Below are 11,378 nucleotides of genomic sequence, written 5' to 3'. Positions count from 1 at the left end.
TTTTTCGTTTACAGGAATTTTGAGTAACAGCAATGTTGCTATCCGAATGAGGCACTTTTTTTTTGGAGAATCCGTCCCACTCAAATATCTTAAGAAAATGGTTTAAGAGAAAGAAGAGAAAGATTTCAAATAGATGAAAGTGACATCGAAAACGCACTGAAAATGAATAACATCTATAAGTACTGTTTGCGCTTATCTAGTTTACAGTAGTTGATAATACACGCATATTAGAAAATAAAAAAGAATAAGGTATTGTTGATCGAAAAAATATTTTCGATAAAGGTAAGTTGATTCGGAGGAAGGCAAAGACAATTTCTCGAAAAGATGTGTGCGTAAGCGTGGAATTGGAGGTGATCGACGCGGATTAGACTTCGATTGACTCATTAATCGGATAGGCATAGTTGAATAGGATATTCGAGATAGGTAATCGAGCAAGACATTCGAATAAGTGAATCGAACAGTTATGGTAGTGAAACAGTTAAAGGCCTCCATCACGCGAGGAAATCATGGAAACGTTTAGGCGGGAACGGTTATTAAGGAGAATGCATTCAAAGCTGTAATCTTGTAATTAATTGTAATTAATTGGTAGTTACCTAAAGTGGATTATAAATATTAGGAAGTTTTAGGGAATAAGGGTCGAACTTTTACTCAGAAAACACTCAAGCACACTCACATCCCAGGAAATTCTTGAGTCTGCAATCGAGTAACTTTTCTATAGGGTTCCTTCCATCTTTTCATTCTTTCAAGTTATCTTTTTGTAAACTTTATATTTTAAGTAAATTTATTTTCCAAATATTCTTTATCTTTATTGTCCAATTCACATTCCTGCATTGTTAATTTCCAAGTCAAAGTCCTTTAATGCCGTCGAAGGCATTTTATTACTTTCTTTTAATTTTAACGCAAACTTTTTTTCATTTTTAGTGCATTTCCCTTTCGATAACTTCATTTATTTCATTTTTAATTTATAAAGTTTAATTTATCTTTATTTCTAAATTCAATCTACTCGAAGACACTTTGATACACTTCTAGAAAACTGATACCTACAAAGAGGAGTAGGTTTCGTTATATATCGCGCCACCATCTATTTGTTAAAAAACAAAACAGATATTTATTTAAAAAATCCTTCTTTGTTCATCAAAATAAAATATTGAAATTAATGTGGAAAAAAAATCCTAATTTCCCACGCCAGAACCCTCGGCGCCCCCTCCCCAACCTCATTCACCCATCAGGCCGTGTGCTTCGTCGCCGGTCTCTGCCTCCTCTGCCTCCTCCGTCTGTGTCGCCCGGCCGCCTTGGCTCCGCCGTGTGGCGTGCCTCTCCTGCGTCTCTGTCGTCCGTCGTGGCTCCACTGCGTCTGTCTCTGTCGTCCGGAGCTCTGCGTGCGGCCTCCTCTCCAATACGGGCAACTCTCCTCTGAATGGTTTAATTTCTTTTAATTTGATGACTGAATGTTGCTGCATCTATATTCGGATACTATGAATTAGATTTTGTACTACACTTTTGTTCATTGGAGAGAATGAATTTAGGGAGGGTTTGGTTTTCTTCTTCTGAATGTAGCTGAAATTATTTCCTTGAATTGAATAATTAATAATTAATTAAGTTCTATTGCCTTTGCAGCCTGTAACTGAAAACAATGCCAATCTGAAGACATGCTTTTTTTCATGTTCTCTTCAAGGATTATCATGAAAAACTTTTTCTGTTTTGAATAAATGATTCGATGTCGAGCTTTTCTGTTTTGAATAAACGATTCCGTGTCTTCTCCCATTCCAAGATTTTTCCCATTCCCTTGGTTTCCCATATTCTAGGGTTTACTTTCGATTTCCAATCCTAATCTATTGTTCCCCCATTCTCATTCTTTCGTTTTAAAACCCGCCCAATTTCTCAACTTAGGTTTCCATCTTCCAATTCTTTTTGAGTTGAAGAAAAAAAATGCCGGCATTTTTGTTCACTGCAAAGGCACTCTGCTCCTTAGCGTCACGCAGAAGCGGCGTAGCTCAATTGATTAGGAGGAGAGGCAGCAACAAATTCGACGGCTGTCGGTGCCTTACCTCCATCGCTGGCGGTGCCACCAATCAGATTCAGTCCCTTGGATGCCGCGTTGCAGGTTTCCCGTTTACGGGAGCGTTGAATAACAGCAATGCTGCTGTCCAAACGAGGCACTTTCTTGGATGTGGGGATGGTGAAGAAGGTGTTCTCTCCAAAATATACGAGGAGAAGCGCGTTTTGGGGTAACACACTCCTCTTCCTCCCCAATCCCTAATCCTTATGTTGAATTTAAACAATTTGATCATTTTAGTGTGTAATTAATTGGAACTTGACGCTTTTGGGTTGATAGAGAATACGCTTTGCATTTGTGAGCTGATACGCTTTCTGATATCAGGTATTCGCCAGAGCAATTATTTGATGTTGTTGCAGCTGTTGACTTCTACCATGGGTTTGTCCCCTGGTGTCAAAAGTCGGAGATACTTAGGCACTATCCAAATGGATCATTTGATGCTGAGTTGGAGATTGGATTTAAATTTCTTGTTGAAAGTTATGTCTCTCATGTTGAATTGGAGAGACCAAAGCGTATAAAGGTAGTTCATTTTCTCTACTCAGGATGATTATGGTTACTTTCTCTTTTCCTTACCATTAAAATCTGTTGGATTCTGCTTCTATAAAAATGTTGGCAGTATGTTGTTCATGCCAATGCAATAGAGTAGCTTTGCCAATATGTCGTTGCTACACAACTCTACATAATGTATTACATCATCGGCCATTTGTATCATTCTGATCTGAAAATTGCTAAGAGAGTTAAGAGGGTATCATGTTACATCTCAAAACTAGAGGCGGCAAAAATGCATGTGTTATTTGCGCTTTTGGCAATTGTTCCCACTTCTATAGGAATGGTCAAGCCAAGTGACCACTAGCAGGATTGGGGTTAGCTGGTTTGTTGAAAGGGGCAGCACGAAATCAACTTGTTTATGGCAATAGAATTTTGTTTTTTGTTTCTACTGATTGCTATTTTGTTGTGCTTATAGCCTTATACTATATGTTTTGTATTTTCAGACAACTGTTTCACAGAGTACCTTGTTTGATCATTTGATAAACATATGGGAATTCAATCCAGGCCCAGTTCCAGGGACTTGCAATCTTTATTTTCTGGTGGATTTTAAGTTTCAGTCACCACTTTATAGACAGGTATGGTTCTGTCATTCTGTATCTGTCTTGATCAATTTGTTTTTACTGTCATTATGCTTTCTCGGAATCAGTGTCCTGTCCTCAATTTTATGTTTTCCTTTCCCTGACTTTTGAGGACTTAATCTGTTAATTCATGTATGTGTCAAGGGTTTATTTGCTGAGTATCAGTACCAGTAACTTGACATGACTAACCCTCTTATGTGCCTGCATCCGTGTTCATACAATCTGCTATGCAGCCCATTCCATCAGAATAAACCCCATTAATGTTAACATTATAAAATCAATGTTAACATTATTATGTATTTTTCGGGTGATGACTAATCAATGTTCTTTTTCTGTTGGTCAGATTGCATCTATGTTCTTCAAGGAGGTAGCCTCTAGGATGGTTGGTTCATTTACTGAGCGTTGCCGTTTGATATATGGACCAGAAGTGCAGGTCTATGAAAGGTCATAATTTAATTGGTTTGGATATCAGTTTCTTGCCTTGAACAGGGCTAAGGTCAATTTACAGGTTCAACATTAATTGGGAAAGTTTTTGATTGTGCCACCCAATGCTGAATGAATTCAATTGATTGTTTCTCTTTTTAATACCAGGTGATATTTGTAATATGTAGATGAATTCTACAATACACCCGGTACAATCTTGAAAATGACCTGAATTTAACGTGAATTTTTTCCCCCTAAAAAAAGTGACCTAGAGTGGAAAAAAGCTATCGCATATCCTTTCTTGGTTTATGTGAAATGGACATATATATTTCTTCCAATGCAACACATACACGTTATCGTATTACTAGCAACTGAATAACATTCACAAGCACTGTAGACCTGTACTATTATTTAAATCTATATGCAGTGAAAGGTTTCGATCCAATATATACAAACGAGATGAACAGGGTTTACAAGAAAAAAAAATATTTATTAAAACCCTCTGAAGGGTCTACGAGAAATTGAGGAACCCTGCACAAAAGGCGAAGGTATGTTCTATTTCTACCCATGTCTTTGAACTCTACACCTGAGATCTTGCAAGCAAGTGTTCCATTTAAGTGAAATACAATCACATGGCTAAAATATTTTATTTGTGGTCTACAAAATTATGTTTAAAGAACTTATGTCATGTAGAACCAATTTTTTATGAGAATGATCCCTTCCCATGAAGTTAACACAATATCTTGGGGCTCGAGATGAATACTTGAGGATGGCTGTGACAATCTTTTCTTGCACAATTTGGCAAAACCTTGCTCTATATATTTGCAGCTTCTACAAGAGGTGGGGTAGAAATCTATTACCACCAAAGATCCTGTTCCTTTAGCCTTGTCGAGAATCCTGCAGAACTCTTCATCCATCGCAAATTCCCTTACACAATCAACAGGACATGGGTCCTCTCCTGTTCTACTTCAAGGGCATAACGTGTGCCTCATCTTTTTTAAAAGCCTAATTTTTGTGTCACCAAGACAAAGTTTGTCACGATGGTGCCTTGAAAACAAGCTGAAAACCACATGGGAAATCCTAGAATCAGCTGGTTCCTTCAAGTGCTGTCTGAAATAGGCAAAGGAATAGGTATGCAAATTATCCTGCCTGGGATTTACAACTTGTTGCATCTTTTACTTGTATGGCTTGTGATCAAAATTTTGTAATCTTTGCTGCTAGTTATTGGTATCTCTTAGAAAGGGCTAATGGAGTTGAGCTTAAGCGTACATGACTTTTAAACAATAACATATCACTGCTTAAGAAGCATTCATACAAAAATGAGGCCAAAAAATTGGTACCTATCAGGGGGACAAGAATAAAAAGCACCGACTCACTGGTGCTTGGAGTATAGGTGCCTTTGACACCCTTGTGACAGGAATCGTAACAATTCAGTTAAAATGCTTTATGAGCAGCTACCTCTCATGTGGCCATGTACTTTGCTCAATGCATTTAGATTAGTTATTGCAGTGTAAATTGGTGATTTACTCTGCTATATGATTCAGATGGATGATGGAGAAGAATTACTTCATTAGGATGGATATAACATGATGTAACATATTATCCGGAATTCATCACGACGCCACATTCTTGGGTATCTGTGGATGTTCAACCTTAGGCAAGATCTCGGAGGTGACCTTGTCATATGACTATATGAGACATGGTTGAGATGGTTTGGATTGCCGTTGCCGTTCACAGACATGTTACTTCCTGAGCTATCGAATTCTTCCCAAGTACATTGGCCCAGAATTAGATACACAAACCACACAGGCCCATGTTAACAAGCAATGGATTTGGTAGAACTTTTGCATAATGTAAAGCAGCTCCTGATTAACACAATATGAATATTATTTTTTTTTTAATTTCAGAATAAGAAACTGAAGATAGTGATAATATGGAATCTTTGTCATGCATCAAAAAGAAAAGTGGAAAACATGATAGACACAAGCAGAAGTAGAGTTCCCACAATTTATAAAGCAAAGAAAATAATGTTATATATATATATGAGGAAAGCTATAATTGAAACCTCATCAGAAGTTAGAAGAACATCACTCATCGACTCATACAAGAATAACGATTCTACGAAGTACATACAAACGGTGGGTTCTTATGCCGAACAGAGTAATCTTGGTTTTAGACTTTAGAGTAAATTAAACAATTAATGAAACAGCACAATACAAATCTTTTTTTTTTATGATTTTATTTTGATGCAAAGACTTTTTAAGTGAATTATCAACCTCACTAATTCTGCATTCACTCTTATTTAATTTTTGTTACACTTTAAAAGTAAGAAGTTAATTGTTATCAACTACGTAATATATTACGGGAACTAAAATAATAATTATTTTTTATATTAACTACGTAAATAATTAATATTGCAATATAGTTCATGAGATGTTAAAAGTTAAGATAGTAAGCTTTTTAATTCATATATATATTTAACAATAATACCTGACCAGAATAAAGTGTATTAAGGAATAAGTTTAACTAATTTTTTAAATAGACATTCTTTTTGTTCTACTTCTTTGTATTACACCCCAACTTCTTCCTTCTACTCCTTCTTATGCGGTTTTTTTTTCTTCTTCCTTCTTTTTTTACATCATTGCCATCAATTTTTTTTCCTGGTTTGTTTCTCTACCTCTCAGAAAAGAACAAGATGAAAAACAAAAAAATATATAACAAAAAAAACAGAAAGAAAAATAAGTAGCGAAAAAAAAACCTACAATATTAAAGAAAATATTATTATATTTTTAAACAAAATTTTTGTATTTTTCAATTAAAAATTTGTGTTTTTAATTTTATACATAATTTTATAATTTTTTATTTTGTTTTTTTGTTTATCTTTTTGATAATAAATACAAAAAATTTAAAATTATATATAATTTAATAAACCGTAACGTAGAAATTTCACACGAAGAAAGAAGAAGAAAAAAAAGAATAAAAAGCTAAACAACTTCTAATTGATTAATAAATTTTATTGGCATGGTTAAGAAATTTTAATGTTATTTTTGTTTCTGATAACTACTAATTAGTTAAAAAAATTCCTCGACACAATTAAAATTTTTTTTATATCACAGTTAAGAAATTTTGATATTATTTTTTGATAAATTCTACACAATTCAAAACTCTTCCTTCTCCATCTCTTCTTCTCTTTCTCGTTTCACTTTCTCATAATTATTTTTATTTTACACTTTTAAAAAAAATAAAAAAGAAGAAGAAAAATCAAACAACGAAAAAAAAGTGCAATAATTTTGTTATATTTTAGATGTTATTTTTCTACAATAATTTTAATGTTTTTTCTATTAAATTTTAGATGTTCTATTTTGTTAAATTTTTTTATGTTCTTTTTTGTAATAGTTTTAAATGCTCCTTTTTGTTATGCTTTGAATTTTTTAGTGAATAATGGTAGTGAGAGGCGCACGACACTGCAGAATTGATGATCAGTGGAGAAGTGCACGACGCAGTAGAATTAATGATCAATGGAGGAAGTCAAAGTGGAGGAGGAGTGCCGCACTAAATCAGTATTTTGTTAATGTAAAAAAAATAAAAAAAAGAAAATTTTATTATAAATTAGTTGATATGTTAAATTGTTGGCAGGAGAGGATGTTAATTATTTAGACTTTTTTATATATAAACTAGTGTATGTTCCGTGTGCCCGCACGGATAATACATAAAATTATAAAAATTTTTTATTAAAATTTAAATAAAAAATATATATGGTAATTATTATTATAAATATTTTACAACTTAAAAATATTAAAAATAATTAATATTTATTTTAATTAACTTGAATTGGTTGAATAGTCATTTCATTTGTCCGCTTAAATAATTATTTGAAGTTTGAATCTAGCCTTGTGTGTATAACAATCCATTAGTTAGCGACAGACCCTTAATAAATAAAGCATCAATATGTGGTAGATTAGTCCTCGACTTGTCGAGTTAGGAAATCCGTAGAAAAAAATTGTATTTGTCTTTAAAATACAATAATTTTTTATTAATAGCAATATTTATGGACTTTTGTTTTTGTTAAAATTTCCTTTGGACAATTTTATTTGTTGGTATCGTATTCATTCTTGAAATCAAAACAATATGATCAACATTGTTACTTGTTAAAACTTCACATTTTATGAAATGATTTTTAAATTTTTAAATTCATAAACTTATGTCATTACAAAAGTTATCAGATTGATTAATATTTCTTGGTAACATGGTGTATCAAAACACCATCGTTGAGTATTAGTTAGTGTAAAGACTAAAAAAAAACCAATAACAACAATAACTTTTGTTATTCAACATATAATTTATTCTATTAAAAAATAAATTAATATTTCATAAGCTTGTAAATACGTTTTCTTTTAATTTCTTACACCATTTTATTTGATAATATTTATCATTAAAAAATAGCAAATAACTATACTATCCTACAATATATATGATGTACAAAGTAATTTCTTATCTTAAAAGTAATTCTGGTTAGTGAGATAAAATTTAAAATATTTTTATTATTTTCTTATTCAAATTTAAATTTAAATTTAGAATTGATTAATAACTCATCCTTTTTTAATTTCAATAAAAAAATAAACTGGTTAAATGCAAAATATTCATCATTTAATAATTTTAATCATTTAAATTTTAATTACCAAAAATTGGGTTAAAAATTAATTATAAACTTAATAATCGATAATATATATTATATATTAGTACATAAATAATAATATTCAAAGTATTGATTATTTATTTTTTTTTTATAGAATTAATGTATAATCTATTGAAAATTAATTTTTTATTCAAAATTTTTTCATAAACTTTGTAATATGTAAAAATAGTGATATTATTTTTTATTATAATTTAAAAAATTCTTCATAATTTTTTAATTATGCAATTAACTTAATTAATAACTTTTATTATTGCTTTTATACTAAAACAAATATCAATTTATACTATTTACATATTTTTCATTACTAATAAATAAATAAGTATTTGCAATATTTGCACTATTATATTTATTGTCCTAGATGATGACTTAAGTTATTTATTTTGTATGTTAAATTTATTAAATATTAAGATGAAAAAATTGTTCAATAAATTGTATAAATAGTCATTACAAAAAAGAAAAAATTATATATCATATATAATAATTCTTAATATATATAATATCATGTATATATTAAGATTATCTATTTTAATTATATGAGTAATTATTGTTATTTTTATTTTTTTGTTACATTAGAAAATAATATTTAAAACTAAAAAAAATAATTATTTTTTTAATTTGAATTAAAAAATGTCTTGTAAATATCTCCAACTTTTACATATACTAGGTGTTAATAAGAATGACTCAAAATATTAATCTAAGATATATTTGGGCCTAGTAAGATCTCAATGCAAGCAAAATAAACTAAAATCTATTGTTAAGGTCCCAAATCCGACTTAGGTTCATTACCTTAAAGGTCCAATGCATATGAAGTCCATACGTCCCCTATTAAATCAGCTCAGATTGGATCTTCGTTGCTGGTTAGATATGGTAATGAGTACTCAGGGAGCGTGAGAAGCCCCCTTTCCATCCCTCACTCCTCTTTAAAAAAAATGCCCCCATTCCTTTTCCGTCATTGCAAATTCCTGTTTAATTACCCTTTAGAAAATACAGATATTTTTGGATATCTACGAATATTCTTTGAAAATTTTTAAAGAAAATTAACATGATATAATAATTATAAAATAATCAATTCAATATAATTCATCACAATTTATAATATATTTGTTATGAAAAATAACATTTCAAAAGGAGAAAATATAAAAATATATTCCAACATAATAACATAACATAATTTTTTGGGACGATACTGAGCGACGTAGTGACGAACTTGAGAGGCAAAGAAAGTGAGTTAGAGAGAGAGAGAGGATCAAGGATGAGAATGAGTCTGGAAGAAAAAGGAAGAATAGAAATTAGGGTTACTAAATTCAAAAAATGGATTTATATATATATATATATATTAGGATAAATTAATAATTTTATATTCGCGTACATTTAATAGGTTCCATGGGGCAGATACTTATGTTCATGTCTCCATTAGGGGTGGCAAACAGAAAAGTCCGCCCTGTCTCGCTAAAAGCCCGCCCCGCCCCGCCTAATGGTAGGCCGGCAGGTTGGCGAGCTCTCTTTCTTTTTATAAACCATTAAATATTAAATAATATATATAATTTTACAACAATTTCAATAAATTTATAAAAAATGGCCCTGACAAAATAGAAGCTTGGCCCAGCAGGGAAGCCTGTCCCGCTTTCGACCCACCGAAGCCCGCTTAAGTCCATGAAAAATAGTGCAGGGTAGGTAGGATTTTTAAATTTAGCGGTCTCAAATTTTCAGCCCAACCCACCTTTTTGGCAGGTTATGCGGGCCAGCACGACGGGTTTTGGCCCGTTTGCCACCCCTAGTCCCCATCCATTTTTGCGTGGCACGTGATGAGAATTTCACGAGTCCCCATCTTGCCCTAAAATGCGAGTAACCCCTACAAATATCTATTTTGGCTGTTTTTGTGATCATCCCTATTGGTAGCATTCATTTGTTCGTAACGTGGTGCTATTCTAGCCACTAAATAAATTCTCAGATAATCAAAGTTTAGGTTATATCATTTTTATAAAGTTACATGTATCCTTGTTATAACAATATTAATAGAAGATAAATGAATAAACACTGAGCTATTGTTAGGATATAAGATGGAAAATAAGAGAAAAAAAATGGAAAGAAAGAAAATGAGAGGAAAGAAAAGTATATATATATTTTTGTGTTGTTTAGATGAAGAAAAAATGAATGGAAAGAAAATAGAAATTTTTTTTTTCGCTTGGATGGAAGGAAAAGTAAGAAGAGAAAAAATTATAATAGAGTAAAATTATATTAATGTTTTTATATATTGTATATAAATTATAATTCAAATGGTAACTCTGTATTTTTACCCATGTTAGCACTTTTGCATCAATTTTCTTCGCAACTTTAAAGAGAAAAAATTTACATAAGTTCCACACACACTTTTATATTTTTTATTCAATTTTTTTGTTGAGCCAAACAATGAAAAATTGATTTATTCATCCATTTTTTCTCTAGTATTTTATTTTTCTACAAATTCTTCTAATTCAAACAATGCATAAATAAATCACATTTTTCATATATATAACAATAACTAATATCACATATTAAGTTAATTTACGTTGATAAACCAAAGTTACCCCAAAATTACCTGAATCCCCCAAACCCAAAAATGTTACCTAGTAGTTTCATTTACATTTTTATATAAATCGAATTTAATGAATTTAAATTAGGATAATAAGTAGTAAATTGAATCTATAGGATTCGAATTACTTGACATTATAATTCAAAAATAAATTGAATTCAAAGAATTCGAATTATGTCATCCCCTACTAAATCAAATCTATAAATTTCGACTTATATGGTCCATGCTAAATGGAAACAATAATGTTCGATTTATACTCATTTAGTAGCAATCCAACTCATTATAAATCGAATCTCCTTCATTCGATTTAGTAGTATAGATAGCATCCAAGTAATTCGAATCTTATAGATTTGATTTACTACGAAAACACATAATTCAAATTCCATAAATTTGATTTACATAGATATGTAAATTGAGACATGCACGTAGCCTTATTTACTTTGGGGGATATACGTAAAATTAGTTTGCAAATGATTTATAAAGGTGATTTATCCCACATATTAT

The 11,378-nt window shown here is 31.1% G+C and overlaps 1 protein-coding gene across 5 annotated transcripts; it reads left to right on the top strand.

Annotated features, from left to right (window-relative positions):
* The first annotated feature begins 1,235 nt into the window (after positions 1–1,235).
* Positions 1,236–5,538, top strand: LOC107473448 (uncharacterized). Of its 5 annotated transcripts, none has more exons than XR_008005874.1 (6): positions 1,236–1,420; positions 1,618–2,228; positions 2,381–2,576; positions 3,049–3,180; positions 3,527–4,154; positions 4,337–5,538. XR_008005874.1 is itself a non-coding variant. In XM_016093005.3 (5 exons), exons 2-5 carry the CDS (start codon positions 1,930–1,932, stop codon positions 3,632–3,634), a joined length of 735 nt encoding a protein of 244 aa, XP_015948491.1. In that variant the 5' UTR covers positions 1,236–1,420; positions 1,891–1,929; the 3' UTR covers positions 3,635–5,538. The 5 variants fall into 5 exon arrangements, 2 of the variants coding, with proteins under 2 accessions (XP_015948491.1, XP_015948489.1); XR_008005876.1 differs by having other exon boundaries at positions 3,527–4,737; positions 5,151–5,538; XR_008005875.1 differs by having other exon boundaries at positions 3,527–4,737; positions 4,828–5,538.
* Positions 5,539–11,378: the final 5,840 nt, after the last annotated feature.

The sequence above is a fragment of the Arachis duranensis genome, chromosome 2, assembly GCF_000817695.3.
Source record: "Arachis duranensis cultivar V14167 chromosome 2, aradu.V14167.gnm2.J7QH, whole genome shotgun sequence".
Lineage (NCBI taxonomy): Eukaryota > Viridiplantae > Streptophyta > Magnoliopsida > Fabales > Fabaceae > Arachis > Arachis duranensis.
Note: the sequence above shows the minus strand (reverse complement) of the source record. Positions and strands in the feature narration are given on the sequence as shown.

Bases quoted from the DNA above. Each gene is read 5' to 3' on its own strand.
- LOC107473448 (XM_016093005.3), top strand. From the start codon at position 1,930: ATGCCGGCATTTTTGTTCACTGCAAAGGCACTCTGCTCCTTAGCGTCA. The intron at 2,229-2,380 runs GTAACACACTCC...TTCTGATATCAG, and splicing joins GAGGAGAAGCGCGTTTTGGG to GTATTCGCCAGAGCAATTAT. The intron at 3,181-3,526 runs GTATGGTTCTGT...TCTGTTGGTCAG, and splicing joins AGTCACCACTTTATAGACAG to ATTGCATCTATGTTCTTCAA.